At 41.3% G+C, this 27474-nt stretch overlaps 1 protein-coding gene across 1 annotated transcript in view; it reads left to right on the forward strand.

Annotated features, from left to right (window-relative positions):
- Positions 1 to 27474, forward strand: part of LOC124609321 (dnaJ homolog subfamily B member 12) — a 144706-nt gene that overhangs the window by 68157 nt on the left and 49075 nt on the right. Inside the window, exons 5-7 of the mRNA XM_047140063.1 lie at positions 2224 to 2369; positions 5548 to 5685; positions 14766 to 14890. Of these exons, the coding sequence (XP_046996019.1) occupies positions 2224 to 2369; positions 5548 to 5685; positions 14766 to 14890 (409 nt within the window). The remainder of the gene's footprint in view (positions 1 to 2223; positions 2370 to 5547; positions 5686 to 14765; positions 14891 to 27474) is intronic.

Below are 27474 nucleotides of genomic sequence, written 5' to 3' on the forward strand. Positions count from 1 at the left end.
TGTACATACAGGCCTCCTAAGTCATCGTAGCTATGCAAGCGCTGTGACGCTTGTTGGCGCTCTCCGGCAACTCCTGAAAGGAACAAGTTTCTAACAGGTCACGGTAAAATATTGCGAGTGGTGGTTTGAAAAGCATTATGTTCAAAGTAAATTGAACTATGAACTACGTGCGAGATGGTAAGATGAATTTCTTATATCACAGAGCGTTTGACTCTCATTTAAAAACCAGCTGATGAAAAGTCATTTAGAAGAATTTCGAGCCCAGAAGATCAGACATTTATGTCATTAGTAAAAATTTTACTGGCTCATTTGTGTGATATATCTTAAAGTGTAATACGCGCATAAAAGACCAACATTATATGTGAAAGCTTAGCTTCTCTTGCATTGTATTAACCTTAGACACCAATATTATATGTGAAAGCTTTCCTTTTCTTGTAGCAACACTATGTATATTAATTTAAACTGTTAACTGTTGCTGTTTGTGTGTTCGTGCTACTTAACAGTGATGTTGCCATTGGCTGACTACATCATGTGTCATAAGCTCTGAATATCCATTGTCATCGGCTGGCGAGACCACGTGACATGACCTATGAGTGGCTTACAAAAGCGCATCGCAATCTCTATTTCAGTGCTTCAGAAAGTAACATGAGGTGTTTAGTGGAATTCGAATTTGTACTTTTGTGATACGAAAATATGCAGTGTACATGTTGCTCCACATCGAGATCTTTCCAAAACACGTTTTCTTCCCCGAGTTTCATTTTCTAATGTGCCGAGAAATTCTATGCCCGCGTATAAAACCATAACCATTCAAAGCCTTGGTAAGTTATACAGTTCAGAGAGAAAATATACTGTCAGTTTAACAGAGAAAAAGTGCGTTTTCACCCAGGAGAAAGTCTATTTTTAACCGGGAAATCTGGGAATTTTTTTTTCTTGTCTGCATATACACCCTGATTTATGAATATAGAGAACAACAGCGGTCCTGTCACACTTCCCTGGGGCATTCCTGACTATACCCTTGTCCCTGATGAACACTCGCCATCAAGGACAACTTACTGGGTCTTCAAGCCACTCTCTTACCTGTGAACTTGTTCCATATGCTCGTACCTTCGTTAACAGCCTGCAATGGGGCAACTTTTCAAATGCTTTCTGGAAATGTAGAAATACGGAATCTGCCTGTTACCCTTCAACCATTGTGTGCAGTATATCATGTGAGAAAAAGGCAGACTCAGTTTTGCACCAGCTATGCCTTCTAAAACCTGTTGAATTGTGGACATAAACTTCTCAGTATCAAGAAATTTTATTGTATTTGAACTGAGACTATGTTAAAGGATGCTGCAGCAAACCTAAGTTACGGATATTGGTCCATAATTTTGTGGGTCCATTCTTTTACCCTTCTTAAATGTACTGGAGTTGCCTGTGCCTTTTTCCAGTTGCTTGGTACTTCATGCGGGGCGAGAGATTTATGATAAATGCAAGGTAGGTAAGAGGCCAGTGCTCTAGACTACTCTTGGTAAAATTGAACTGGGATTCCATCCAGACCTAATGATTTATTTGTTTTCAAATCCTTAAGTTGTTTCTCTACGCCAGGGATGCTTATTATCATGTCGCCCATATGGGTGTCTGTCCAATGGTCAAATGACAGTACAGGGTTTTTGAAGCAGCTTTTGATGTATCTCGAAAGATATGTTTGCAGTCAGTGTGTATCTTCAATTTGTATTTATGATGATATATGGTCTCTGATTGTGAAAACCGTTAAAATCTGACTTCTCAGTGAACAATAGAGAAGTGTTTTGAAGATTACCAAGGGAAAGGGGGTGGGGTGAGGCAGGGGAGAGGATGACAAATAAATTGATGGGAAAGGTGGCTAGGACGTGTAGCTAAGGGAATAAATATTAGATAGGGGCGTGCAAATTCTTTGCTGGATTCCATGGCTAACTAATGAAAGCTGGGTGGACAACATTAGAAAAAATGGAGGAACTGCTGGGGTGTATATTGCTGAATGCATGGTAAGTCTAGATGAGGTTTGTATCCAGGTGTGCATGCAAAATGAGATATTATTATGCTGAATTACGAAAAAAAAGTTCATGACATTTAACAGGTATGTGGTACAGTGACTGCAGCTCTTTCATATGTGGTTGTGTTTAATCGTGTTATATTGTTTTCATACATTGTTTTTGTCAGTCGAGCTGAATATATTGTATAGTCATTTTCCTTTTTTTATAGGGTTAAAAAATGTAAAGATTATTACGAAATTTTGGGTGTGTCGAAGGATGCTACTGACAGTGAAATTAAAAAGGCATATAAGAAGCTAGCCTTGTTGCTTCATCCAGATAAAAATAAATGTCCTGGTGCCAATGAAGCTTTTAAAGGTTAGTACTTTTGGTAAAAACTTCAGTGCATTTGTAACTACAATGATTGCATCCCATTTATTGTTGTGTTTAGATGTAACAAACTTTCTTAATGTGAAATGGAGACAGTCGCCTCTCCCGCCTCCCCCTCTCCCCCCCCCCCCCCCGCCTCCCCCTCTCCCCCCCGCCTCCCCCTCTCCCCCCCGCCTCCCCCTCTCCCCCCCGCCTCCCCCTCTCCCCCCCCCGCCTCCCCCTCTCCCCCCCGCCTCCCCCTCTCCCCCCCCCCCGCCTCCCCCTCTCCCCCCCCGCCTCCCCCTCTCCCTCCCCCCGCCTCCCCCCCCCCCCCCCCCACACTGTATGCAGTCCGGCGATAGTGGCCAGAAACAGTGGAGATATGATTCGCTGTTCAAGTTAATAAGCCATCATACTGTGTATTGGTGACAAGTCTGTTTTTCTCCTACAACTGACACTATAAGACTTAATGGAAATAAGGTTTGATTCTGCAAAAATCAGATATTTATAAATTTCCTTTATAGTGTTAGAGGGTTCGGGGACTTTTGGATTTCATTTTTGTGTAGCAGCTACAGAAGCTAATGTGTAAAAGCAGTTCTACTTTACCATGTCTGCTGAGTAAAAACATGACTGTGGTAATTAACAAATTTGTTACCAAATAATGTGGTAACAGTGATCACCGCTGCATATTGGAGATATTGCCATTTGCCCATAGAAAAGTAATACAGTAGAAGCCTGATATACTGTAGTCCAGCTTGAAAAAAATTGCATTACAGTCTGCATGTAGCCTTTCTGCATTATAATTAACTGCTGCAACCTCCAAGCTCTCTAAACAATAACTGAAACTCATGGATGTGATTAAACTAAAACTTTGGTTTGTTTTATCAACACATCAGGATTGTTGCTGTACAGAATCTTTGATTCCATGGTTAACATAATGATGCAGTAATGAATTGGCTATGCAGTGGTGCTTGGCAATAATCGAAATGAGCACAACCATCATGTGGATCATAAATTATTCATTCATTTTGTAGATTTCGGTGTGCTTTTAAAGATGCTACAGAAACAGAAACGATGTTGTGTGTATAATAAACTAACAATTATTGACCGTGTGAAGAATGGTGAAACTAAAACTAGTTTATCATAGGAGTGTGGTGTGCCACTTTCCTGTCAGTTATTAAAGCTTCTTCTGAAACATTTCACTTTGATTTACATGAGAATAAAGATTTTATAGCTTCCGACAAATAGTTTCCAAGATAGAAATGTTGCTATGGAATTTGCCAAATGACCATTGAAGGAGAAGCAAGGTCTTGCGTAAGTGAATTTGCTTCACAGTTTCCTGCAATTCTACACAAGGTAAAGGTAAATGAAAATTTAAGTGATTTAAAAGTGTATAATTATGATGAAAGGGCTTTTTATTATTGATTGCTTTCAGCCAGAACTCTTGACACAAAAAATCAGGAAATAAATTGGGTAGTCATAAATTGAAATCTCTTTGTGTGGGTAAAAGCAAAAGTCAGAGATGTTTCAACCATGTAAACCAGACATTACAATCCACTTAAAGGCATTCAGTGAATGCTTGGATGACAAGTGACATTTTCACCAATTGGTTCTGTCAGTGAGAAAGCACCTACGGTCACTTAAACTGAGAGAAGCAGCTCTACTCATCATTGACCACTGTCCAGTTCATTCACCTGCTGATGTGTTGCAATCTGAAGATGGACAAATAAAAACTTTGTTTTTGTTAAAAAATGTGATGGCATTAATTCAGCTGCTGGATCAGGCATCATAAAAGCATTTAAGGCTCATTGTTGCTGCGAACTGCTCATTTGAGTAGTAAATCTGAAGAGAGTTACATATTCAGCAGGCCTGGCATGGCAGAGCATTGATCCAACTGCTATTAGGAATTGCTGGAACAAGTGTTCCATTGAAGAAACTGCAACACACGGATACTGTAGTGGTGTAGATTCCAACAGCAGTGGCATCCAGTGTACGTGTGATGCCCAATATTGGTCTTGGCAACTTGAACAGCTGCGTAGTCATTGACAATGAAGAGCCAATTTTGGAGACCACAGATGACAGTGACATTACCGGTGCTGTTTGAAATACGAGTAGCGAAGCAGTTGAGAATGAGGATGATGAAGCTGAAGACGAAAGTATAGTTGATGATCCCTGTACACTTGAAATATTGGATGAAGTGATCATGTGGATGGAGTGACAAAGTGAACAAAACCAAACTGAGTTGTTGTACCTGATGAGCATAAAACAATACAGTTTAATGAAACTGCATGAAATGGCCCGACAAAGAAAACTAACTGCCATCTGTAAAGCAATAAAAGAATGACGTATTGTAACTTCCAGGCAATGTTGTAAATTGTTGTACTGTATTTGATAGAATGTACGTTGTATATGACATGAAACTCATGTTATTGTTTGATCGATGTTTGACTGAAATTTGTCTAATTGCTTTACACTATTTGGTAAGTTTCTGTAGTGTTTTGCTTCTAATGATCCTTAAATTCAAGTACAGTTTAGTACAGGTGTAATTTGTCATTACACAACTCTCTCAGATACCATGGGTACACTATAACACGGGAGTAAAGAAAGCATGTTCCTCGACAGTCACATTATATCGAGCGTGTACTGTGCTATCTGTTACATTTGTTTGGAAACAAGGCATATAGACGGTCATTGTTATTTAAGCGAGAATGTAGATGAATGATAGTGAATACTTTATTTTTCTCTCCTTTTATGTACTGTGTTTTTTAATGTTGACATTAATGTTATGAAAATATTTTCAAATTTTTAAAAGTTGTCATGCTTTTAAAACTTCCATTTTATGCTTTTTACTGTAGCTTCATTACAACAGTTGTTCCCCATCCTTCCCTCATTCTGACCACTAAGTTTCATTGGAAAGAGAATGAACTTCTGTTAAAAGTTTGATTTGTGTTTTTTTCCGAAATAAGAACAATCTAAATTGCAGTGTTTAATTGACTGAAGAATGAATCTTATCATTGAGCCAGTGTTGAATTTTGAGCTTCCTTCTTCTTGGTAATTTTGTGAGTACAACTGTTTGGAAAGGCAAATAATTAATAAGTGTGCTCCTGTTGAAGAGTATTTGACATTGTGTAGATTCCAATTTCTGTAAACAGATATAGTAAGCTAATTCCAAAAATTGACTTTATAGCTGTGGGAAATGCTGTAGCAATTCTAACAGACCCAGAGAAACGAAAACAGTATGATTTATATGGGTCAGAAGAAGAGAGGTTGCAACAGTCCAACAGGCATAGTCATCGTGAATACAATTACACAAGAGGATTTGAAGGTACAGTAGAAAAGTCTGTGATTGTTTCGTGAGTCAGTATGCATGTAATAAATTCCTCAAACCCATGGGGTCATGTACCTGGCTTTCGCCATGACTTGCAGCTGAATTTGTTGTAGAATTTCTTTTGTTCATCAGTATGTTAATGAAGTAATGTTTTGAGGTTCAGTTCTATGGGCCACTTAAGCAGGTTTTAAAAAATCTAGAGGTGGTAAATATAATAATTATAGCTAATGTAATAAGTAATTTAAAGGTCAGTTTTCACTTGGATGACTGTGTGGTTTTTGTAAACAGTTGGGATGCCAGTAAGTAGGTAATTTGATACCATTTTCATTCATATTTGATAGTAATATTTTTACGGGTGGGGAGGGGGGCATTGGAGGGGGGGGGGGGGGGGGGAGAGAGAGAGAGAGAGAGAGAGAGAGAGAGAGAGAGAGAGAGAGAGAGAGAGAGAGAGAGAGTTGGTAGTGTGTTCACTATTTACTCTTTTGAGTCATTCATTAGCTCTACCAATAAAGCAAATGTCATTCGTTATTTGCTAGTCAGATTTGTAAATGTGTTTGTTCTACTGAAAATACCTAATAGACTAAAACATTTTCATTACTGACAACACTCATCATACACACAGTTGAAAATATCTACACTGTCTATGTCAACTCTTTCCTTGTGCAGATACCACCTATAACAAAATTAAAATAGCCTTACGAGTCCTGAATATGGATTTCTACTGATTCTTACAGCTCTTGTACAGGGCAGATTCTTTTCCGCTGATTCTTCTACACCTTCTCCAGATCACATTTTGGCCAAAAAGTTCCTGTTCCTGTTTCAGTTTTAGTGTAGAAAATTCAGGCCGCCTACCTCAATAGGCTTGTGAAGCCCATCCCCTTCACTCTGAGAATAGATACCAGTTCATTAAATGAAAAGTGGCATTGAAGAAACATCAGCTTGGCCTGGAGACAGTAGCTACAATATCAGATTGTATCCACTTATGTAAAAGTTTTGAAGTTCACTTAATTCTGCTTTGTTGCCTTGTAAAGAAATTTAAATGGCTGTCAAGTGTGCAATTAACTGCCGTAAGACTATTATCATTACAAGTTCATTACTACCCGCGGCTATCCATGATATACTTCATTAGACCCTTCAGTAGTCTTCTTTAAAAGAAGTGCTAGCTGTACGAGGTGCATTCATGTTCTAAGGCCTCCGATATTTTTTCTCCGTACTGGAAAGAGATAGAAACATGCGCATTGTTTTAAAATGAGGCCGCGTTCATTGCCAATACGTCCCAGAGATGGCAGCACCGTACGGCAGATGGAATTTTACCGCCAGCGGCAAGAATGAGAACTGTTTTAAATACTTTAAATGGCGACGTTTTCCTTACTTGAACAGCGTGCAATCATTCGTTTCCTGAATTTGCGTGGTGTGAAACCAATTGAAATTCATCGACAGTTGAAGGAGACATGTGGTGATGGAGTGACGGATGTGTCGAAAGTGGGTTCGTGGGTGCGACAGTTTAATGAAGGCAGAACATCGTGTGACAACAAACCGAAACAACCTCGGGCTCGCACAAGCCGGTCTGGCGACATGATCGAGAAAGTGGAGAGAATTGTTTTGGGGGATCGCCGAATGACTGTTGAACAGATCGCCTCCAGAGTTGGCATTTCTGTGGGTTCTGTGCACACAATCCTGCATGACGACCTGAAAATGCGAAAAGTGTCATCCAGGTGGGTGCCACGAATGCTGACGGACGACCACATGGCTGCCCGTGTGGCATGTTGCCAAGCAATGTTGACGCGCAACGACAGCATGAATGGGACTTTCTTTTCATCGGTTGTGACCTATGGATGAGACGTGGATGCCATTTTTCAATCCAGAAACAAAGCGCCAGTCAGCTCAATGGAAGCACACAGATTCACCGCCACCAAAAAAATTTCGGGTAACTGCCAGTGCTGAAAAAATGATGGTGTCCATGTTCTGGGACAGCGACGGCGTAATCCCTACCCATTGCGTTCCAAAGGGCACTACGGTAACAGATGCATCCTACGAAAATGTTTTGAAGAACAAATTCCTTCCTGCACTGCAACACAAACGTCCAGGAAGGGCTGCACGTGTGCTGTTTCAGCAAGACAACACACCCGCACATCGAGCTAACGTTACGCAACAGTTTCTTCGTGATAACAACTTTGAAGTGATTCCTCATGCTGCCTACTCACCTGGCCTGGCTCCTAGTGACTTTTGGCTTTTTCCAACAATGAAAGACACTCTCCGTGGCCGCACATTCACCAGCTGTAGCCTCAGCGATTTTCCAGTGGTCAAAACATACTCCTAAAGAAGCCTTCGCCAATTTGTGTGTTGTAGTTCCTCCTGCTCATTAAGAAGCCTACCAAGTGACTCAATTCACTGAACTGCAGCAGGAAGTCCCACTTTATTATCCATTTCATAGTGATTGACTCCCAGCTTTGAGTTCATATTCTGGTCACATTGCACTGTGAACATCGATATGTTATACCTTGCTGAAATCGTGGAAATGTCTCGTTCTTTAGTATATAACTATTACATCTTAGTTGAAATGGGGGTGACATACGCACTAATATTTCAGAGAAACCGAGCTTTTTCTAGCTTTTTTTTGGCGAGTGTCAACTTTAAGGGTGCATAAAAATCGGACTGTAATTAGGAGAAAAATTTTCTTTGCTTAGTTTAGCTATAACCTTGTCCTGTTAAATACAGATTTTTGTAATTTTCTGATAACTCATTTCATCATTATAATGTGAGAGAAGGCACTGGTGTCCAGCGTGAACTCTTAATGGTTACATCACTAATGAATACTCCTCATGTTTGTTAGTTAAGAATTTGTAAAGCATTTGTGTTAGTAGCTGCAATATATCCAAGGCTGTGGTGGAGTGTAGTTGTCACACCAGCGTGCCACCATTGTGTGGCCATAAGCACTTTTTTTGTCACTGAAGAATGGCAACTTCGTAGTCACATTCCAGTACAGTTTTGGTGTGTTCAAATTTCTTCTTCTTCTTCAAGTAGAGGGAAGTAATATGGGAAAGTGCAAATAAATGTTTAGTATGCAAGCAGCTGACAATAAATGAACATTTGTATAACACATGTGGACAGTAAATGGGGAAGTTGATTAGCTCAAATAACTTTTGTAGTAAAGAATGATGACTGAAATAAAACCCACCTTAACCACTTTTGGCTGAGGTCTCGCTGCTGCTATTGCAGTCATCTACTTAGATCAGCAACAATTCTATTGCTATGGCAAGATTGTGGGTGTAATTGTTTTCAAGTTTGTGTACATGACTCTCTGAATTTATTGAGACACATTGGGGAACACTTTCCATAGTGGAGCGACGCAACTGTAACATAATATTTATTTTAAAATTTTTGTTCTCCTTTGCTACCTTGTTCTTGACAAATGCGTAAATAAGTTCAATGGTGTTCAATTTGAAGTGCACTACAGGCAACCAGTGAAGTTTAATTTCCTTGTCCATTATTGCAAAATACTTTCCAAAAGGTATTCTTGGACCCTGAAGTGCAGTTGCGCGTGTTCCAGTAGGCCAGTTTTAATAAATTTCTCATATGATGTGGCATTAGATGGAAGCTCTACATTATTGTTTTTCATCCATTCAATAATGGACTCCATTCTCCATTTCTTAAATGGATTTCATGGTACTGGGTTGATCTTGTGGCACAACATGACATGGACTCGACTAATGTCTGAAGTAGTGCTGAAGGGAATTGACACCATGAATCCCGCAGCGCTGACCCTAAATCCATAAGAGAACTAGGGGTTGGAGATCTCTTATGAAGAGCATGTTGCCAGTCATCCCATATATGCTCAATAATGTTCATATCTGGGAGTTTGGTGGCCAGCAGAAGACTGTTCCTGGAGCCACTTCGTAGCAATGCTGGACATGTGGGATGTTGCATTGTCCTGTTGCAACTGCCCAAGTCCATTGAAATGCTCAAAGGACACGAATGGAAGCAGGAGAGAAAGCTTACGTACGTGTCACCTGTCAGTCACATCTTGACTAATCAGGGGTCCCATATCGCTCCCAACCGCGCATGCCTCACATCATGACACAGCCTCCACCAGCTTGAACAGCTCCCTGCTGATATGCAGGATCCATTGATTCATGAGGTTGTCTCCATACCCATACACGTTCATCAACTTGATACAATTTTAAATGAGACTCGTCCGACCAGGCACCATGTTTCCAGTCAACAACAGTCCAATGTCTGTGATGACGGGTCCAGGCGAGGTGTAAAGCTTTGTGTCGTGCAGTCGTCAAGGTTACATGAGTGGTCCTTAGGGTCCGAAAGCCCAGTCAATGATGTTTCATTAAATGTTTTGCATGCTGACACATGTTGATGGTTCAGCATTGAAATCCACAACAATTTGCGGAAGGGGGGCACTTCTGTCACATTGAACGTTTTTCTTCAATTGTCATTAGTCCCATACTTGAAGGATCTTTTTCTGCCTGCATTGATGTAAGTGATTTGTGTTTTACTGGAATCCTGATATTTACAGTTCACTTATGAAATGGTCGTACGGGGATATATCCATTTCATCGCTACCTTGGAGATGCTGTGTCCCATCGCTCGTGCTCCAACTATAACACCATGTTCAAGCTCACTTAAATCTTGGTAACCTGCTATTGTAGCAGCAGTAACTGATCTAACAACTGCTCCAAATACTTGTTGTCTTATATAGGTGTTGCTGATTGCAGTGCTATATTTTGCCTGTTTACATATCTCTGATGTGAATACACATGCCTATACCAGTTTCTTTGGCACTTCAGTGCAAAAGAATTGCAGATCTGTCTGGTAATTTTTTGAGAATGCTCCTAAAACACTCTTTGTAGTTTGTGGCATTCATTCCAGAATGATAATCTGCACCTCTTTTGTGTCCAATAAAACATAAGCCAGCGTTTTGCATGAACACAATTTTGTTCCCGATGTGGCACATTATAACGCTTTTTTCAGAACCAGACGTTGTTTTGAATTCCTCCTTTCCAGTCACTCGAATCTTTAACACTTCCTCTTTGATAATCGTATTCATTTTCTGATGCATAAGGCATACTTTGTTCCTGCCAGCCAAACTTCCTGGAATGATTTGCACCACGCAACTCTCATCATTGTAATAAACAGTCCATCCCGTGTTGCCCAAGTGTCTTATTTCCCACAAGAACTTTGCTCTTTTTTTCCTACTATTCAGTTATTTTCCATCAGCACAGGTCTTGCGTTGACCTTTTGCATCTGAAGCCCAGTTTTCAAATAGTTGTTTCACTCATATCAAGAAAGTCTTCCACTTCATTCTTCAATGCTTCCAACATGGCTGCTACTGTTGGAAATTGCTTTCCCACATCGAAGTCTTGGATTTTTCTTCTTGTGACTCCCTGTGTATACCCATCCAGTATAAACTTCTGTCGGCTGCCAGAACACACACTCTCTCTCTCTCTCTCTCTCTCTCTCTCTCTCTCTCTCTCTCTCTTTTTCTTTTGTGATACAAGATATGAAGTTCTTCTATAATCTCTCAAAATTTGCTTCACTGAACTTTCACTAATATTGAGACATTCAGAAGTTCTCTTTGCTGGCTGTAATATGGAAATGCTCGCGCCCTGTTCTTATTTGTCCTCGAAGGAACTGTGTGTTCTGATCACCATAGACTTAACACAACTCTGTAAATGATGCATGATGGCACACACATACAAGGCAATTAGTTACGTTACGTGCACTGTCTCACATAGATAGACAACAACAGATGGGAGCACAGTTGTGTCCAATCTGATGTGAAGATGGAATGTAAACACTGCAACAGTGAACAGTGAACAATGAAGTGGGAATACTGTTCAGAGGTCGGGCAACATAGCACATGTGAGCATGTGGCACAAAGAAACACAAAAGCCAATAAACTAAAAATGTAGATTTACATGCATAAAAATATAACAGCTGTGAAGGGCAACAGAGCTTGCATTTAAACATTATTTTGTTAATATGTATCACCATCAGGAAAATTGCAAAAATATACACCCACCACTATTAGGACAAAAAGACTAATCGGAAAGTGATGACAATTCATCTGGAAGTTTAATGTGGTGCATAGAAAATTATTCTCCTAATTGTGGTCTGTCTTCTGTGGCTCCTGTAATTTGACACTTGCCAAGAAAGGTTGAAAAAGCACCCTTTCTCTTAAATATTACCATGTATGCTGCCCCCTTTTCAACTAAAATGTAATATTCATACACCAAATAAAAGTAGTCATTTCCACGATTCCAGCAGGGTTTAACACATGCGGTGTGACCAGAATATGAGCTCAAAGTAAGGTTCAGTAATTATGAAATGGATAATAAGTGCAGGAAATGCTTAATTCTCATTGGCTGCTGATCTAAAATGGCCAATCAGAAAAGCTTCTGCTTCCAGATACCCACATTAATCCCTAACTTGTCCAATAGGATTACACGAATTGAATATGAAAGAACTTTCAGTGTATGGAACCAAATTCATATGAAAATAAAACAGTTCAAATTATCCCCAGAACTAAAATGATAATTCATTTGACTGCTAACTTACATTATGACTGCTTTTATACAAAAGCACACACATTGCCCTATGTCACACTACTCAAGATTGCAAAAGATTTTTCCTGCACCTAGTTTTCCATAGTTTTCAATAAAATAAAATGTCCACACTTCATGTATTCCATCCACACACTTCATCACTCTTTCCAAAACACTTACAAAACAAAACGTAATTAAATAATAATTTTGAAATAATTACTTACATGGCTGCGAAGTATTATAGTCAAAACAAAGAAAATTTTAGATGAGTAATTTCTATGAACAAACATTTTAGTTATAGTTTTAGATGATTATAAGAAAATACATTACAGTCCTTTACATTGTTTTGCAGTACAATAAAAGCTGTTAATGTATATCTTCAAAAGTATTGTACATATGAGGGTAAGTCAATTATTATCCACAAAGTGGTTATATATTTTATTGTAATCAAATAGAAAACCTATAAGAACGTCATTTTTCGACATAGTCTCCTTGCGTTTCAATGCGCTTAGCCATCATTGTACAAGCTTCCTGATGCCCTCGTAATAGAAGGTTCTCAGTTGAGCTGTTGAGCCAGGAATGCAGCACTTCTTTCACTGCTTTATCAGAGGCAAATCGATGGCCCCTTAAGGCCTGTTTGAGTGGACCAAACAAGTGATAGTCATAAGGGGACTATATGGAGGATGATCCAGTACTTCAAATTTGAGTTTCTGGAGTGTTTCAGCAGTGTGGGTAACAGTATGCGGACAGGCATTGTCACACAACAACACAACACCTTTTGACAGCAATCCTCGCCATTTGCTGTTTATTGTTGTGCCCCTTTCCCGATAATGTTCCAGTACTGGGCCTTGTGCATCCCAAAAACCCTAAGCATCAGTTTTCCTGCAGACAGTTGGGCCTTGAACTTTTTCTTGCACGGCGAGTTTGGATGTTTCCATTCCATACTCCGCCGTTTACTCTCTGGCTCGTAGTGATGGATCCATGCTTCGTCACCAGTAATGATCCTATCTAAGAAGTTGTCCACTTCGTTACCATAGTGATCCAAATGTTTTTTGCAGATGTCCAAGCGTGTTTGTGTATGCAACTGTGGGAGTTGTTTTGGGACTCATTTTGCACTAACTTTATGAAACCCAAGTCTGTTGTAGATGATTTCGTAGGCAGAACCATGACTGATTTGTAGATGATGTGCCACTTTGTCAATAGTTAATCGCCTGTCTAAGAGAATCATTTCATGGGAACGCTCGATGGTTTTTTCATTTGTGGCGGTAAATGGTTGCCCGGCTCCTTCATCATGCGTAACACTTGTGTGACCATTTCATAATTTTTCAATCCATTCATAGACACTCTGTTGTGGGAAAACACTGTTCCCGCACCGCACCGAAAGTCTTCGATGAATTTTGACCCCTGATATGCCTTCCAACCACAGGAAAAGGATCACTGAACGTTGCTCTTCTTTGGTGCAAATAGACAGCAGAGCAGCCACTATTAACACCAAGGCAGCAATAACAAAACTAACCTAGCAGCTTGAAAATTGCAAAGATTTAACAACGAATAAAAAAGTATGCATCATCAATGTAAAATGACAGTGCTACTGAAATAACAGAAATATAACTAAATTGCAGAAAATAATTGACTTACCCTTGTAATAACAACAGATTTTAACAGCACAGTTTTAGTAGCAACACAAGACTGTATGTGAAGTATGAGATAAATCGGAAAAAATTAGCAATGTTTCCTGTCAGATTCATAGTGTGTGAATAGATGTTTTGGTCAGATACCAGGCTCCTTCACTGCCCATGTGCATGCACGCTAGAGTGGATGGGGTGGGGGAGAGGGAGAGAGAGAGAGAGAGAGAGAGAGAGAGAGAGAGAGAGAGAGAGAGAGTTTGGGTACTCACTGCAAGGAATGATAACTTGGAATAGTCTGCTGAGTCACTTCTGTCAATAAAATAAATTAGAAACAGTATTTCATGCATATCTTCATCAGCCATGTATTGTGGTTAGCCACATGTAAGATAAATCAGAGCATCTAGAAATAGATAGCATAAGCAAAGAAAACTTGCAGTTCGTTAACTAAACAACCTCTAGCCTTTAGCTCATACTTTCCCATCACTTCTTCCTATGCCACATCATCTGTCTAGTGCCCATTCCACCAACCAACAGTGATAGAAAACAAGTAGTAAAGAAAACTGTCTAAAAGATGGAAATAAACGAGACAGGCACAGGTAGTTGTGAAAAAAAGCCAAAGTTGCATCAAAGACACAAGGGGTTGGGTTAGTAGATGTTTTTTGTTTTTAACTCTTGATACTTAGAAAGTTGATTATGTTGTGTGTAAGCTTTTTCATGGATGCCAACATTAACTATGTTATATGCAGTACAGTTGTATTTTGGGTGTATGTTAAATACTCTTCCATAATAAAAAATGAGGCAGTGAAATAATTAACACAGTGATGAATCGACACTTGATTTAGGAAACTACCGTTGCAGAGTTATATGTTATGTTTTTTGTTTATTTTTTTAGCTGATATCACTGCAGATGAACTTTTCAACATGTTTTTTGGCACTGGATTCCCTAGTCAGAATGTGTACATGAGGAGAGGTGGGAGATGGCAACGTGCCACAGAAGCCCAGACTCAAAACAGAGAGGTAAGATAATCATAATGTGTTATGAGTTTGTGAAGGATGTGCTTTTGTGACAGTGTAACATGCATGTTGCACTATGAGCATTTTACAGTGAGAAAATCTCATGGTTTGTTAAATTCTGAATGTCTCTTATGAATCTTTTTCCTTCATCCAAACAATGCTTAGCCAATCAGCATAATCTCTGCCAGTAGCTGTAACTCAGAACAAATTCCAAACTTGCAAAATCAATGTTACTAGAAAAAGACACACTTGTAAAAAATCGGATCTTATTGAGTGAGCAACATACAATAATGGAGTTAGTTCTCTGGTTTCGCATTATTTTGCAGATTTTGGGTCTTCTTAACTTAGTGTTGTTACATATACCCATCAATTTATGCAGAGAGGGCATTACATGCTCATTTACAATTGTGTAATACCATAAAATCATTACAAACAGAACTTGATAATACATACAAACTGAAGGAAAATAAGCTTTAGCATTACAGCATTAGCGATCCGTACTAACAGAACCACAGTTATAGCTCTGCCACGCAAGTTGAAACCCTCTATTTCCTTTTGTGTGGCATAATGATGATGTGACCTCAGCAGTACTTAAGCACAGACTGCTTGCGTGTCTTGTATATTACTTCTTTGTTCTTCTTAACTTCATGTTGAGTTAAAAAAAGCGATAAGTGCTTTGTAGTCAAAGACAAACTGCCTTGTCATTATTAATCTCTGTTCTAGAGTACTTCTGTAATCTATACATCTAAGCAGTTTTACACTCGCTCTGCCTGCTTTCCAAGTGACCTGAGGGATTTGCAATTACTGTGTCCATATTTCAAAATAATTTCCATTTACATGCTTTAACACTTCTGCAATTTTGAATTTCCTGAATTTTAAATGCTATGTCCAGGAGAAACTGTGCCATATAAGTAGCAAAACATGAATTTTATGGGAGAGACCAAAAACTGTTTGTAATGTGTTGAAAGTTTCACAGCAGTGCAATATTTGAAGCACTGAAATGCCGTTCTAGATCCTATGAAAGCATTCAACAAAGAAAACGATTTGCCTGAAGACCTAATTATGTCCAGTAAGCAATACACTTTTGACAAACACTATGTAACTAACATAATCTGTCGCAAATACTGAGACCATATTTCAAGCACACATTATGTTATAATACTCCTGACACTGTTTCTGTGGGTGGTCGTGTTGTTGTCATCGTCGACCCCCCCCCTCCCCCTCCAAGGAAAAAGTTGCGTACTAATTATCACTCATTCATGACAACAATTTGAGACAAAGGTGACACTGCTGAGACAGCAACCCCCAAGAAAAGATTTATTGCTAAGGGATGCTGTCACAATAACCATGAATGTTCTTACAGAGAACAGCTATAATTATAACTATCCTGTTTGCATTTCTTAATACCTTCAAAGAATTTATCTAGGCTGCCTTTGGATCTTTTACCATTCTTCATTGACTATGCGCTTGTAAAGAATCGCATCCAGATGGTTCTGTATCTTTTTCGTGTTCATGACAGTTGACTAATTTTGAGAGTTCTTCCAGGGCTAATTCAGTCACAGAGCCACAAACTTTATTGTGCATAGTTTGTGAAAAAGAGTAGGGGACGGACTTAATAAATACGTGACCTCTTTTTTCTTTTTTTTTTTTTTTTTCACTTCTTTAGACATCATGCCGTATTGGAGGAAGTGCAATTTCGCATTGTTTAAGATTGCACTCAGTCTAGTTGTGGACAGTGTCAGATTCCAATCTGAGTGGCCTGTCTTCAGACACTTGTGCACAATCACGTATTAACCTCTGGTTCCATCTGAGTGGGCTTTCTTCAAACACTTCTGCACAATCAGTTACTAATCTTGGAAGAGAATTTGCTAATATTACATTCCAGTTCTCATATATGCAGCTGTCAGAATAGAAAATGACATGCACCTCTATTGTTGTGGAAAGGGTATCCATAGTACATGAGATAAAACTTGTTGTAACCAATTAACGTAGTCTCATTGAAGCAGCCACCCAATGAATTACTCCTTAGATTGCACATTTATGAACAGCCAATTTTGTTTTACTACTAACTGCCTTTGCTTGTAATTGTGAAGCCAATTTTGTGGCCTGTAATTCCATTTTGTGGCATGAGCATAGCTTCCACTGGTTATCTTTATCATCTTCTTTTTGCAGTCTTACCTTCTTTTTCAATTCTGTGTGCTGCTTCCAGAAACCTTCAATCCAGTTCCCAAACCTGTAAATGCAACAAAAGATGCATTGCTGTTTGTTAGGTGCAGTAAGCTACATCTACATCTACATCTACATTGATACTCCGCAAGCCACCCAACGGTGTGTGGCGGAGGGCACTTTACGTGCCACTGTCATTACCTCCCTTTCCTGTTCCAGTCGCGTATGGTTCGCGGGAAGAACGACTGTCTGAAAGCCTCCGTGCGCGCTCTAATCTCTCTAATTTTACATTCGTGATCTCCTCGGGAAGTATAAGTAGGGGGAAGCAATATATTCGATACCTCATCCAGAAACGCACCCTCTCGAAACCTGGCGAGCAAGCTACACCGCGATGCAGAGCGCCTCTCTTGCAGAGTCTGCCACTTGAGTTTATTAAACATCTCCGTAACGCTATCACGGTTACCAAATAACCCAGTGACGAAACGCGCCGCTCTTCTTTGGATCTTCTCTATCTCCTCCGTCAAACCGACCTGGTACGGATCCCACACTGATGAGCAATACTCAAGTATAGGTCGAACGAGTGTTTTGTAAGCCACCTCCTTTGTTGATGGACTACATTTTCTAAGCACTCTCCCAATGAATCTCAACCTGGTACCCGCCTTACCAACAATTAGTTTTATATGATCATTCCACTTCAAATCGTTCCGTACGCATACTCCCAGATATTTTACAGAAGTAACTGCTACCAGTGTTTGTTCCGCTATCATATAATCATACAATAAAGGATCCTTCTTTCTATGTATTCGGAATACATTACATTTGTCTATGTTAAGGGTCAGTTGCCACTCCCTGCACCAAGTGCCTATCCGCTGCAGATCTTCCTGCATTTCGCTTCAATTTTCTAATGCTGCAACTTCTCTGTATACTACAGCATCATCCGCGAAAAGCCGCATGGAACTTCCGACACTATCTACTAAGTCATTTATATATATTGTGAAAAGCAATGGTCCCATAACACTCCCCTGTGGCACGCCAGAGGTTACTTTAACGTCTGTAGACGTCTCTCCATTGATAACAACATGCTGTGTTCTGTTTGCTAAAAATTCTTCAATCCTGGTCTGATATTCCGTAGGCTCTTACTTTGTTTATCAGGCGACAGTGCGGAACTGTATCGAACGCCTTCCGGAAGTCAAGAAAAATAGCATTTACCTGGGAGCCTGTATCTAATATTTTCTGGGTCTCATGAACAAATAAGGCGAGTTGGGTCTCACACGATCGCTGTTTCCGGAATCCATGTTGATTCCTACATAGTAGATTCTGGGTTTCCAGAAATGACATGATACGCGAGCAAAAAACATGTTCTAAAATTCTACAAGAGATCGACGTAAGAGATATAGGTCTATAGTTTTGCGCATCTGCTCGACGACCCTTCTTGAAGACTGGGACTATCTGTGCTCTTTTCCAATCATTTGGAACCCTCCGTTCCTCTAGAGACTTGCGGTACACGGCTGTTAGAAGGGGGGCAAGTTCTTTCGCGTACTCTGTGTAGAATCGAATTGGTATTCCGTCAGGTCCAGTGGACTTTCCTCTATTGAGTGATTCCAGTTGCTTTTCTATTCCTTGGACACTTATTTCGATGTCAGCCATTTTTTCGTTTGTGCGAGGATTTAGAGAAGGAACTGCAGTGCGGTCTTCCTCTGTGAAACAGCTTTGGAAAAAGGTGTTTAGTATTTCAGCTTTACGCGTGTCATCCTCTGTTTCAATGCCATCATCATCCCGTAGTGTCTGGATATGCTGTTTCGAGCCACTTACTGATTTAACGTAAGACCAGAACTTCCTAGGATTTTCTGTCAAGTCGGTACATAGAATTTTACTTTCGAATTCAATGAACGCTTCACGCATAGCCCCCCTTACGCTAACTTTGACATCGTTTAGCTTCTGTTTGTCTGAGAGGTTTTGGCTGCGTTTAAACTTGGAGTGGAGCTCTCTTTGCTTTCGCAGTAGTTTCCTAACTTTGTTGTTGTACCACGGTGGGTTTTTCCCGTCCCTCACAGTTTTACTCGGCACGTACCTGTCTAAAACGCATTTTACGATTGCCTTGAACTTTTTCCATAAACACTCAACATTGTCAGTGTCGGAACAGAAATTTTCGTTTTGATCTGTTAGGTAGTCTGAAATCTGCCTTCTATTACTCTTGCTAAACAGATAAACCTTCCTCCCTTTTTTTATATTCCTATTAACTTCCATATTCAGGGATGCTGCAACGGCCTTATGATCACTGATTCCCTGTTCTGTACATACAGATTCGAAAAGTTCGGGTCTGTTTGTTATCAGTAGGTCCAAAATGTTATCTCCACGAGTCGGTTCTCTGTTTAATTGCTCGAGGTAATTTTCGGATAGTGCACTCAGTATAATGTCACTCGATGCTCTGTCCCTACCACCCGTCCTAAACATCTGAGTGTCCCAGTCTATATCTGGTAAATTGAAATCTCCACCTAAGACTATAACATGCTGAGAAAATTTATGTGAAATGTATTCCAAATTTTCTCTCAGTTGTTCTGCCACTAATGCTGCTGAGTCGGGAGGTCGGTAAAAGGAGCCAATTATTAACCTAGTTCGGTTGTTTAGTGTAACCTCCACCCATAATAATTCACAGGAACTATCCACTTCTACTTCACTACAGGATAAACTACTACTAACAGCGATGAACACTCCACCACCGGTTGCATGCAATCTATCCTTTCTAAACACCGTCTGTACCTTTGTAAAAATTTCGGCAGAATTTATCTCTGGCTTAAGCCAGCATTCTGTACCTATAACGATTTCAGCTTCGGTGCTTTCTATCAGCGCTTGAAGTTCCGGTACTTTACCAACGCAGCTTCGACAGTTGACAATTACAATACCGATTGCTGCTTGGTCCCCGCATGTCCTGACTTTGCCCCGCACCCGTTGAGGCTGTTGCCCTTTCTGTACTTGCCCAAGGCCATCTAACCTAAAAAACCGCCCAGCCCACGCCACACAACCCCTGCTACCCGTGTAGCCGCTTGTTGCGTGTAGTGGACTCCTGACCTATCCAGCGGAACCCGAAACCCCACCACCCTATGGCGCAAGTCGAGGAATCTGCAGCCCACACGGTCGCAGAACCGTCTCAGCCGCTGATTCAGTCCCTCCACTCGGCTCTGTACCAAAGGTCCGCAGTCAGTCCTGTCGACGATGCTGCAGATGGTGAGCTCTGCTTTCATCCCGCTAGCGAGACTGGCAGTCTTCACCAAATCAGATAGCCGCCGGAAGCCAGAGAGGATTTCCTCCGATCCATAGCGACACACATCATTGGTGCCGACATGAGCGACCACCTGCAGATGGGTGCACCCTGTACCCTTCATGGCATCCGGAAGGACCCTTTCCACATCTGGAATGACTCCCCCCGGTATGCACACGGAGTGCACATAGGTTTTCTTCCCCTCTCTTGCTGCCATTTCCCTAAGGGGCCCCATTACGCGCCTGACGTTGGAGCTCCCAACTACCAGTAAGCCCACCCTCTGCGACTGCCCGGATCTTGCAGACTGAGGGGCAACCTCTGGAACAGGACAAGCAGCCATGTCAGGCCGAAGATCAGTATCAGCCTGAGACAGAGCCTGAAACCGGTTCGTCAGACAAACTGGAGAGGCTTTCCGTTCAGCCCTCCGGAATGTCTTTCGCCCCCTGCCACACCTTGAAACGACCTCCCACTCTACCACAGGTGAGGGATCAGCCTCAATGCGGGCAGTATCCCGGGCAACCACAGTCGTAGTCCGATCAGGGGATGTGTGGGACGAGCTGGCCGTCCCCGACAAACCCCCATCCCGACCCCCACAGTGATGCCCATTGGCAACAGCCTCAAGCTGTGTGACCGAAGCCAACACTGCCTGAAGCTGGGAGCGAAGGGATGCCAACTCAGCCTGCATCCGAACACAGCAGTTGCAGTCCCTATCCATGCTAAAAACTGTTTTGCTAAGAACGTCTGAACTAATCTACAGAGAGCGCAAACAAATCGACAACATTTAAACGGTTATTAAAATACAAGATTGCCTAGTAAATGCAGTAATGCTGCTACTTGCGCACTGCTGACACTGCTCGGCGGCGGAAGGAGACTAAGCGAAATTACACTATTCAGGTACTAAAACACGATGCTACACTCTCAAATACTATAATACGCTCGAAATTTATGAATTAAACAATGCAAGAACCAAAAACACGCAAAGAAATTAAGAATTAAACTATGTAACAAATGAGTGAGCTAGGAGTATACGACTTGCTGCTCAGCTGCTTATCCAACGGCGGCGGCTGAGATGAGATTCTCTGATAGTAAAGTTCTGCTCTGACTTATGGGTGAAACATTTTCAGCATTTCATTTTTCTTTGTAGAGCATGTAAAGGTGTAGTTTAGGTTGTCTAGTAGACGTAACAATTGGCTTCGAGGATGATTTCCTGGTGTAATGTCATGGCAGTTTTGGAAGGCTGTCCAAGACATCTTTCCTGCAGGTTTTCTCATGATTTTTATTCATTTGTCTTGATATTTCTGAATCAGCTGTCATCCCCTGTGGGCATAGTCCATATCAATTCAGGCACGCTAGGAAAAAATCTTACATTCATAGTCTCGGATGTTACTTAATTTAGCATATGTTAAAATGAAGGACTAAGTAAGAATACTTATTTTTTTGTTTTCTCTAAAAAAAATTTCTGCTCTGAGATACAGCCCTCAAAGACACTGCACATACCATTTGGAAGATGCGAATTACGGAAAAAAAATTTAAATGCTGTGTCTCTGGAACAGTGTGTGTGTGTGTGTGTGTGTGTGTGTGTGTGTGTGTGTGTATATATATATATATATATATATATATATATAATGGAAGGAAACATTCCACGTGGGAAAAATTATATATAAAAACAAAGATCAGGTGACTTACCGAACAAAAGCGCTGGCAGGTCGATAGATACACAAACAAACACAAACATACACACAAAATTCAAGCTTTCGCAACAAACTGTTGCCTCATCAACACTGCTTGTGTCTGTATGTGTGGATGGATATGTGCGTGTGTGCTAGTGTATACCTGTCCTTTTTTCCCCCTAAGGTAAGTCTTTCCGCTCCCGGGATTGGAATGACTCCTTACCCTCTCCCTTAAAACCCACTTCCTTTCGTCTTCCCCTCTCCTTCCCTCTTTCCTGATGAGGCAACAGTTTGTTGCGAAAGCTTGAATTTTGTGTGTATGTTTGTGTTTGTTTGTGTATCTATCGACCTGCCAGCGCTTTTGTTCGGTAAGTCACCTCATCTTTGTTTTTTAATATATATATGCCACTGGCCTTCAAAAGTGAAGAAGTTGTGGGTCAGGATGAAGCTGAAGATTCAACCAAACAGCCCTCGTCAAGGCCAGACATACCAGCAATTAAAGGGAACAGCCATGGGTACCAGGATGGCCCCCTCGTACGCCAAGCTATTCATGGGTCGCTTAGAGGAAGCCTTCTTGGTTACCCAGGCCTGCCAACCCAAAGTTTGGTACAGATTTATTGATGACATCTTCATGATCTGGACTCACAGTGAAGAACAACTCCAGAATTTCTTCTCCAACCTCAACTCATTTGGTTCCATCAGATTCACCTGGTCCTACTCCAAATCCCATGCCACTTTCCTTGACGTTGACCTCCACCTGTCCAATGGCCAGCTTCACACGTCCGTCCACATCAATCCCACCAACAAGCAACAGTACCTCCATTATGACAGCTGCCACCCATTCCACATCAAACGGTCCCTTCCCTACAGCCTAGGTCTTCGTGGCAAATGAATCTGCTCCAGTCCGGAATCCCTGAACCTTTACACCAACAACCGGACAACAGCTTTTGCATCCCGCAACTACTCTCCCGACCTGGTACAGAAGCAAATAACCAGAGCCAGTTCCTCATCCTCTCAAACCCAGAAACTCCCACAGAAGAACCACAAAAGTGCCCCACTTGTGACAGGATTCTTTCCGGGACTGGATCAGACTCTGAATGTGGCTCTCCAGCAGGGATACGACTTCCTCAAATCCTGCCCTAAAATGAGATCCATCCTTCATGAAATCCTCCCCACTCCACCAAGAGTGTCTTTCCGCCGTCCACCTAACCTTCGTAACCTCTTAGTTCATCCCTATGAAATCCCCAAACCTTCTTCCCTACCCTCTGGCTTCTATCCTTGTAACCGCCCCCCGTGTAAAGCCTGTCCCATGCACCCTCCCACCACTACCTACTCCAGTCCTGTAACCCGGAAGGTGTACACGATCAAAGGCAGAGCCATGTGTGATAGCACCCACGTGATTTACCAACTGACCTGCCTACACTGTGACACATTCTATGTGGGAATGACCAGCAACAAACTGTCCATTCGCATGAATGGACACAGGCAGACAGTGTTTGTTGGTAATGAGGATCACCCTGTGGCTAAACATGCCTTGGTGCACGTCCAGCACATCTTGGCACAGTGTTACACCGTCCGGGTTATCTGGATACTTCCCACTAACACCAACCTATCTGAACTCCGGAGATGGGAACTTGCTCTTCAATATATCCTCTCTTCCCGTTATCCACCAGGCCTCAATCTCCGCTAATTTCAAGTTGCCGCCACTCATACCTCGCCTGTCATTCAACAACATCTTTGCCTCTGCACTTCCGCCTCGACTGACATCTCTGCCCAAACTCTTTGCCTTTTAATATGTCTGCTTGTGTCTGTATATGTGTGGATGGATATGTGTGTGTGTGTGTGTGCGCGCGCGCGCGCGAGTGTATACCCATCCTTTTTTCCCCCTAAGGTAAGTCTTTCCGCTCCCGGGATTGGAATGACTCCTTACCCTCTCCTTTAAAACCCACATCCTTTCCTTCCCTCTTTCCTGATGAAGCCACCATGGGTTGCGAAAGCTTGAATTTTGTGTTTGTGTCTATCAGCATACCAACGCTTTCGTTTGGTAAGTTACACCATCTTTGTATGTATATATATATATATATAATTGGAAAGATACTTGCTTTATGGTTACAAAGAAATCCTCCATTTTGACTTATCTGTCAAAGTTCTTTTACTATAGCATTCTGAACTTTTTTATACTTTATGGATTTTTTTTCTTCAAAAATGCTAATTCATAAAATTTTGGTTTTTTTCTGTTAATTAGTTCCAAAAGTATAGTTCTACATTCCCTGAAAAGGAGAGCTTCCACTTTTAGGTTGAACAGGTTTTATAAACAATTGAAATTTTTGCCATACACAAAACCTGTTTTATTACCACATAATCATATAACACGCTCATAAAAAATCAAAACCTAGCCTTACTTAACTTAATTTTAGTTTTGAAAGATGAGTAAGAGACTCAGTTTTCAAGTATTTTAAATGGTTCTAAAATGCATGTGAAGGGTCCAAACACTCAAAGGTTTCAATTTATACATCTGTACATTCTGTTTTGCATTTAAATTAGCCAGTCAATGAACTTAAAATGTGTTCCACTACTTCAGTATCTTCCTTTGATATAGAGTGATGCCTTCCTGTTAAACCAATAGGAACTGGAGCACTTAAAATCTTCAAAACATTGTGAACAGGAACTGAGCACTGATTGCATTGTTGCTGTCCTTCAGCTGGAAACCCATATCCAGCAGCTGGTCCATGTGGTAGCATAATGTTCACTAAAATTTTGTTTAACTCATAACTGGTGTCTATAACCTCTGCAATCCACCAGTCACAGTCATAAACACACGCCACAAACATCCCCCTTCTCAGGTTGTGAATCTGAATATTATCCTGCTGTTTCTGAGGTGTTGGCTGAACGAACGAAATGTCTTCTTTCTTGCTTTTTAAAGTGCGTGCAGTTTGAGCTCGCCCATCATTTTGAGTTCCAAAATGTGTCTTCTGAATTCCTTTCATAGGAGTAATTTGTTTCGACCATTCTTCTTTTTCCTGCTTGCAGGCCCCCGTGGGCCGGGGGGGGGGGGTAAGAATAGGCCCGAGGTATTCCTGCCTGTCGTAAGAGGTGACTAAAAGGAGTCTCACACCTTTTTGCCTTTGTGATAGTCCCCTGCAGGCCTTGACCTGCATTTTTCTAAATTTTCCCGAAGAGCAAGCCAATTGGGGAAGGGGTGCCTTACATGGTGCATCGGGTCCATTGTGCATTGAGATCTTTAGCCCCCATTCTCATCGTGGCATTGCAGTCCTACGCATCCTCCATCTCTTGAGCGAGGAAACCTACCTGGGTGCATTTCCCTCCTCCCACTATGCAATGTCATTTTCTATGCTGACGAGGACCATGGAATTCTTTGCACCTCATATTCAGCGCGGTAGCCAGTCTGTTGTGGTGGGGCCGTCATGTACCCTGTTGGCTGTAGCCTGCTGACAACACAGGGATTGCTTTGCCTTTGCGTGCACCATTAACTCCCCACGTATGCCATGAAGTAGATGCCCATCTCCCTGGGGCATCGGGACTCCCGGCAATGGCCATCCTGCCAGGTGGCCCTTGCTGAGGCTGGGTGGTGCCCATGGGGAGGGTCCCTTATCGGAGTGGGTGGCATCAGGGCGGATGACACGCCATGAAACATAGTACGTCGTCTCTTGCTGGTAGCCCACTGCCAGCAGTCTCTAAACAGGCAAAGTCTAACTTCAATGCTAAGAAACGTGACCCCAAATTGTTCCCCTCCCTCGCCACACCATGGGAGGAATGCCAGGCTAAGGATGGCAGTGAAGCTTATTCACCCCGGTACCTCGTATGTACGAGAGTTTATGGGGAATCTTTCATGTCCATGAAGCCTCAGTTTTTTGTGGAGAATTTGGAGGACAAGTTTGGGAAAGTGGAGGGCTTGTTCAAAATGCGCTCTGGTTCAATCTTGATTAAAACAGCATACTGTGCCCAGTCAGGAGCATTTTCCCGGGAATGCGGTCCCCTGACCTCCGCGGCTATAAGGGATACTACAGGAACTGTAGCGACTGTAATCAAGTGTCATTTGGTGTTTGCGTTTATCCTGCTGCCCAAGAAACTTCTGATGATGAACTGGTCCCATGTGCATTGTTATCGGTTGCTTCTGGAATCCGTGAAATGACTTTATTGGTACAGAAAGGAAAAATGCCTGCTTTTCTGACACCAGATATTACATTTGATTTGGACATGATAGCTATATTTTCAAAGTTTTTTTCAGCAACCTAGGAAATTTGGATTCTGGCACCACTCCTGTATTCTTCCTTTTTCAATCATCTAGCACATTTCTCCAAGCAAGTTTTAAAGGTCTAAAAAAAAGGCCACATAAAGTGGCTGACACAGATGAGTAGAATTAGGTGGTTGAATCACAGATTTAATGACCTGTTCCTGGTGCACTTTAATCACATTATTTGACAGATGACTCGAGAGATTGTCACCTATAATCACTTTAGGTCCCTCTAATTGCCAGGCATAAGGCAAGACAATTTGAACAAACCATGATTCAAACATTGCTAGGTCAAACCAACCACTTTGATTCCTATTATAACCTGAACCAGTTATGCCCCCTTCGGTCCAAGCATAGTAGAGGTTTTTTGCCCTATAAATTATGTATGGCGGGAGGATTGAGCCGTCGGCAGCTGCTCCTATCATCACACTGATACTTGACGTAGAACTATCCAGTGTCCTTTCAGGATGTCTTGTGCCTCAGTTCACTATTACTTTCACTTGTCCAAGATTGTGACAAAAGTTTGTCTTGTCATAGTTTATAATGTTGGAGGGAGGGACACCACTCAAGGTCACTTCAAGGTTTTTAAAATAATCAGTCGCTGTTTCTCGGGTAACTCCTGCCTTTGCCTCTTAATATTTTCACTTACTCTTATCATTAGTTCTTTATTGCTTTTCAGAAAATATTACCCAACTCATGTCCAGTTCGAATGTCACTAAGTCTTTTTTCAATCCTCCTGCTCGATTGGGATATGCCTGTACAATGTACCTAATATCATTATTCCTCAAAGGAAACCCCAATTTTCACACAACACAATAATCTTTTCCTCACTATTGGTTAATGCTGGTTGGCCGCCTATTTTGTATTTGCACCTTTCCTTGAGTTTGTCATTTAATGTGGTATACAGGACTGCCTATTGCTCTGAAGCTTTCCCGATGCTCAATTTTCCTGATGTGTTTAGAAGAAATTCTGGTTTATAGTTAGATTTCTGTGTTGGTCCCAGAACCTTTTGGTATACTCACATGATCGGATTCACCCTACAAAAACGCATTTTTGTAATTAGGCCTGCTTAGTGACTAAGCAGTATTAGCAATGAACAAAAAAACGAAACTGTGTCAGTGAAGACATTCATATGCAAGCAATAGTATTGCAGCTTACCAGTTACACTTTAGAAATTGCACGCACCAGCAGAAGTTTTCGCACTGTTGTGTTGGCTACAAAAGAATTATACACCTAC

Source organism: Schistocerca americana, chromosome 1, assembly GCF_021461395.2.
Source record: "Schistocerca americana isolate TAMUIC-IGC-003095 chromosome 1, iqSchAmer2.1, whole genome shotgun sequence".
NCBI lineage: Eukaryota > Metazoa > Arthropoda > Insecta > Orthoptera > Acrididae > Schistocerca > Schistocerca americana.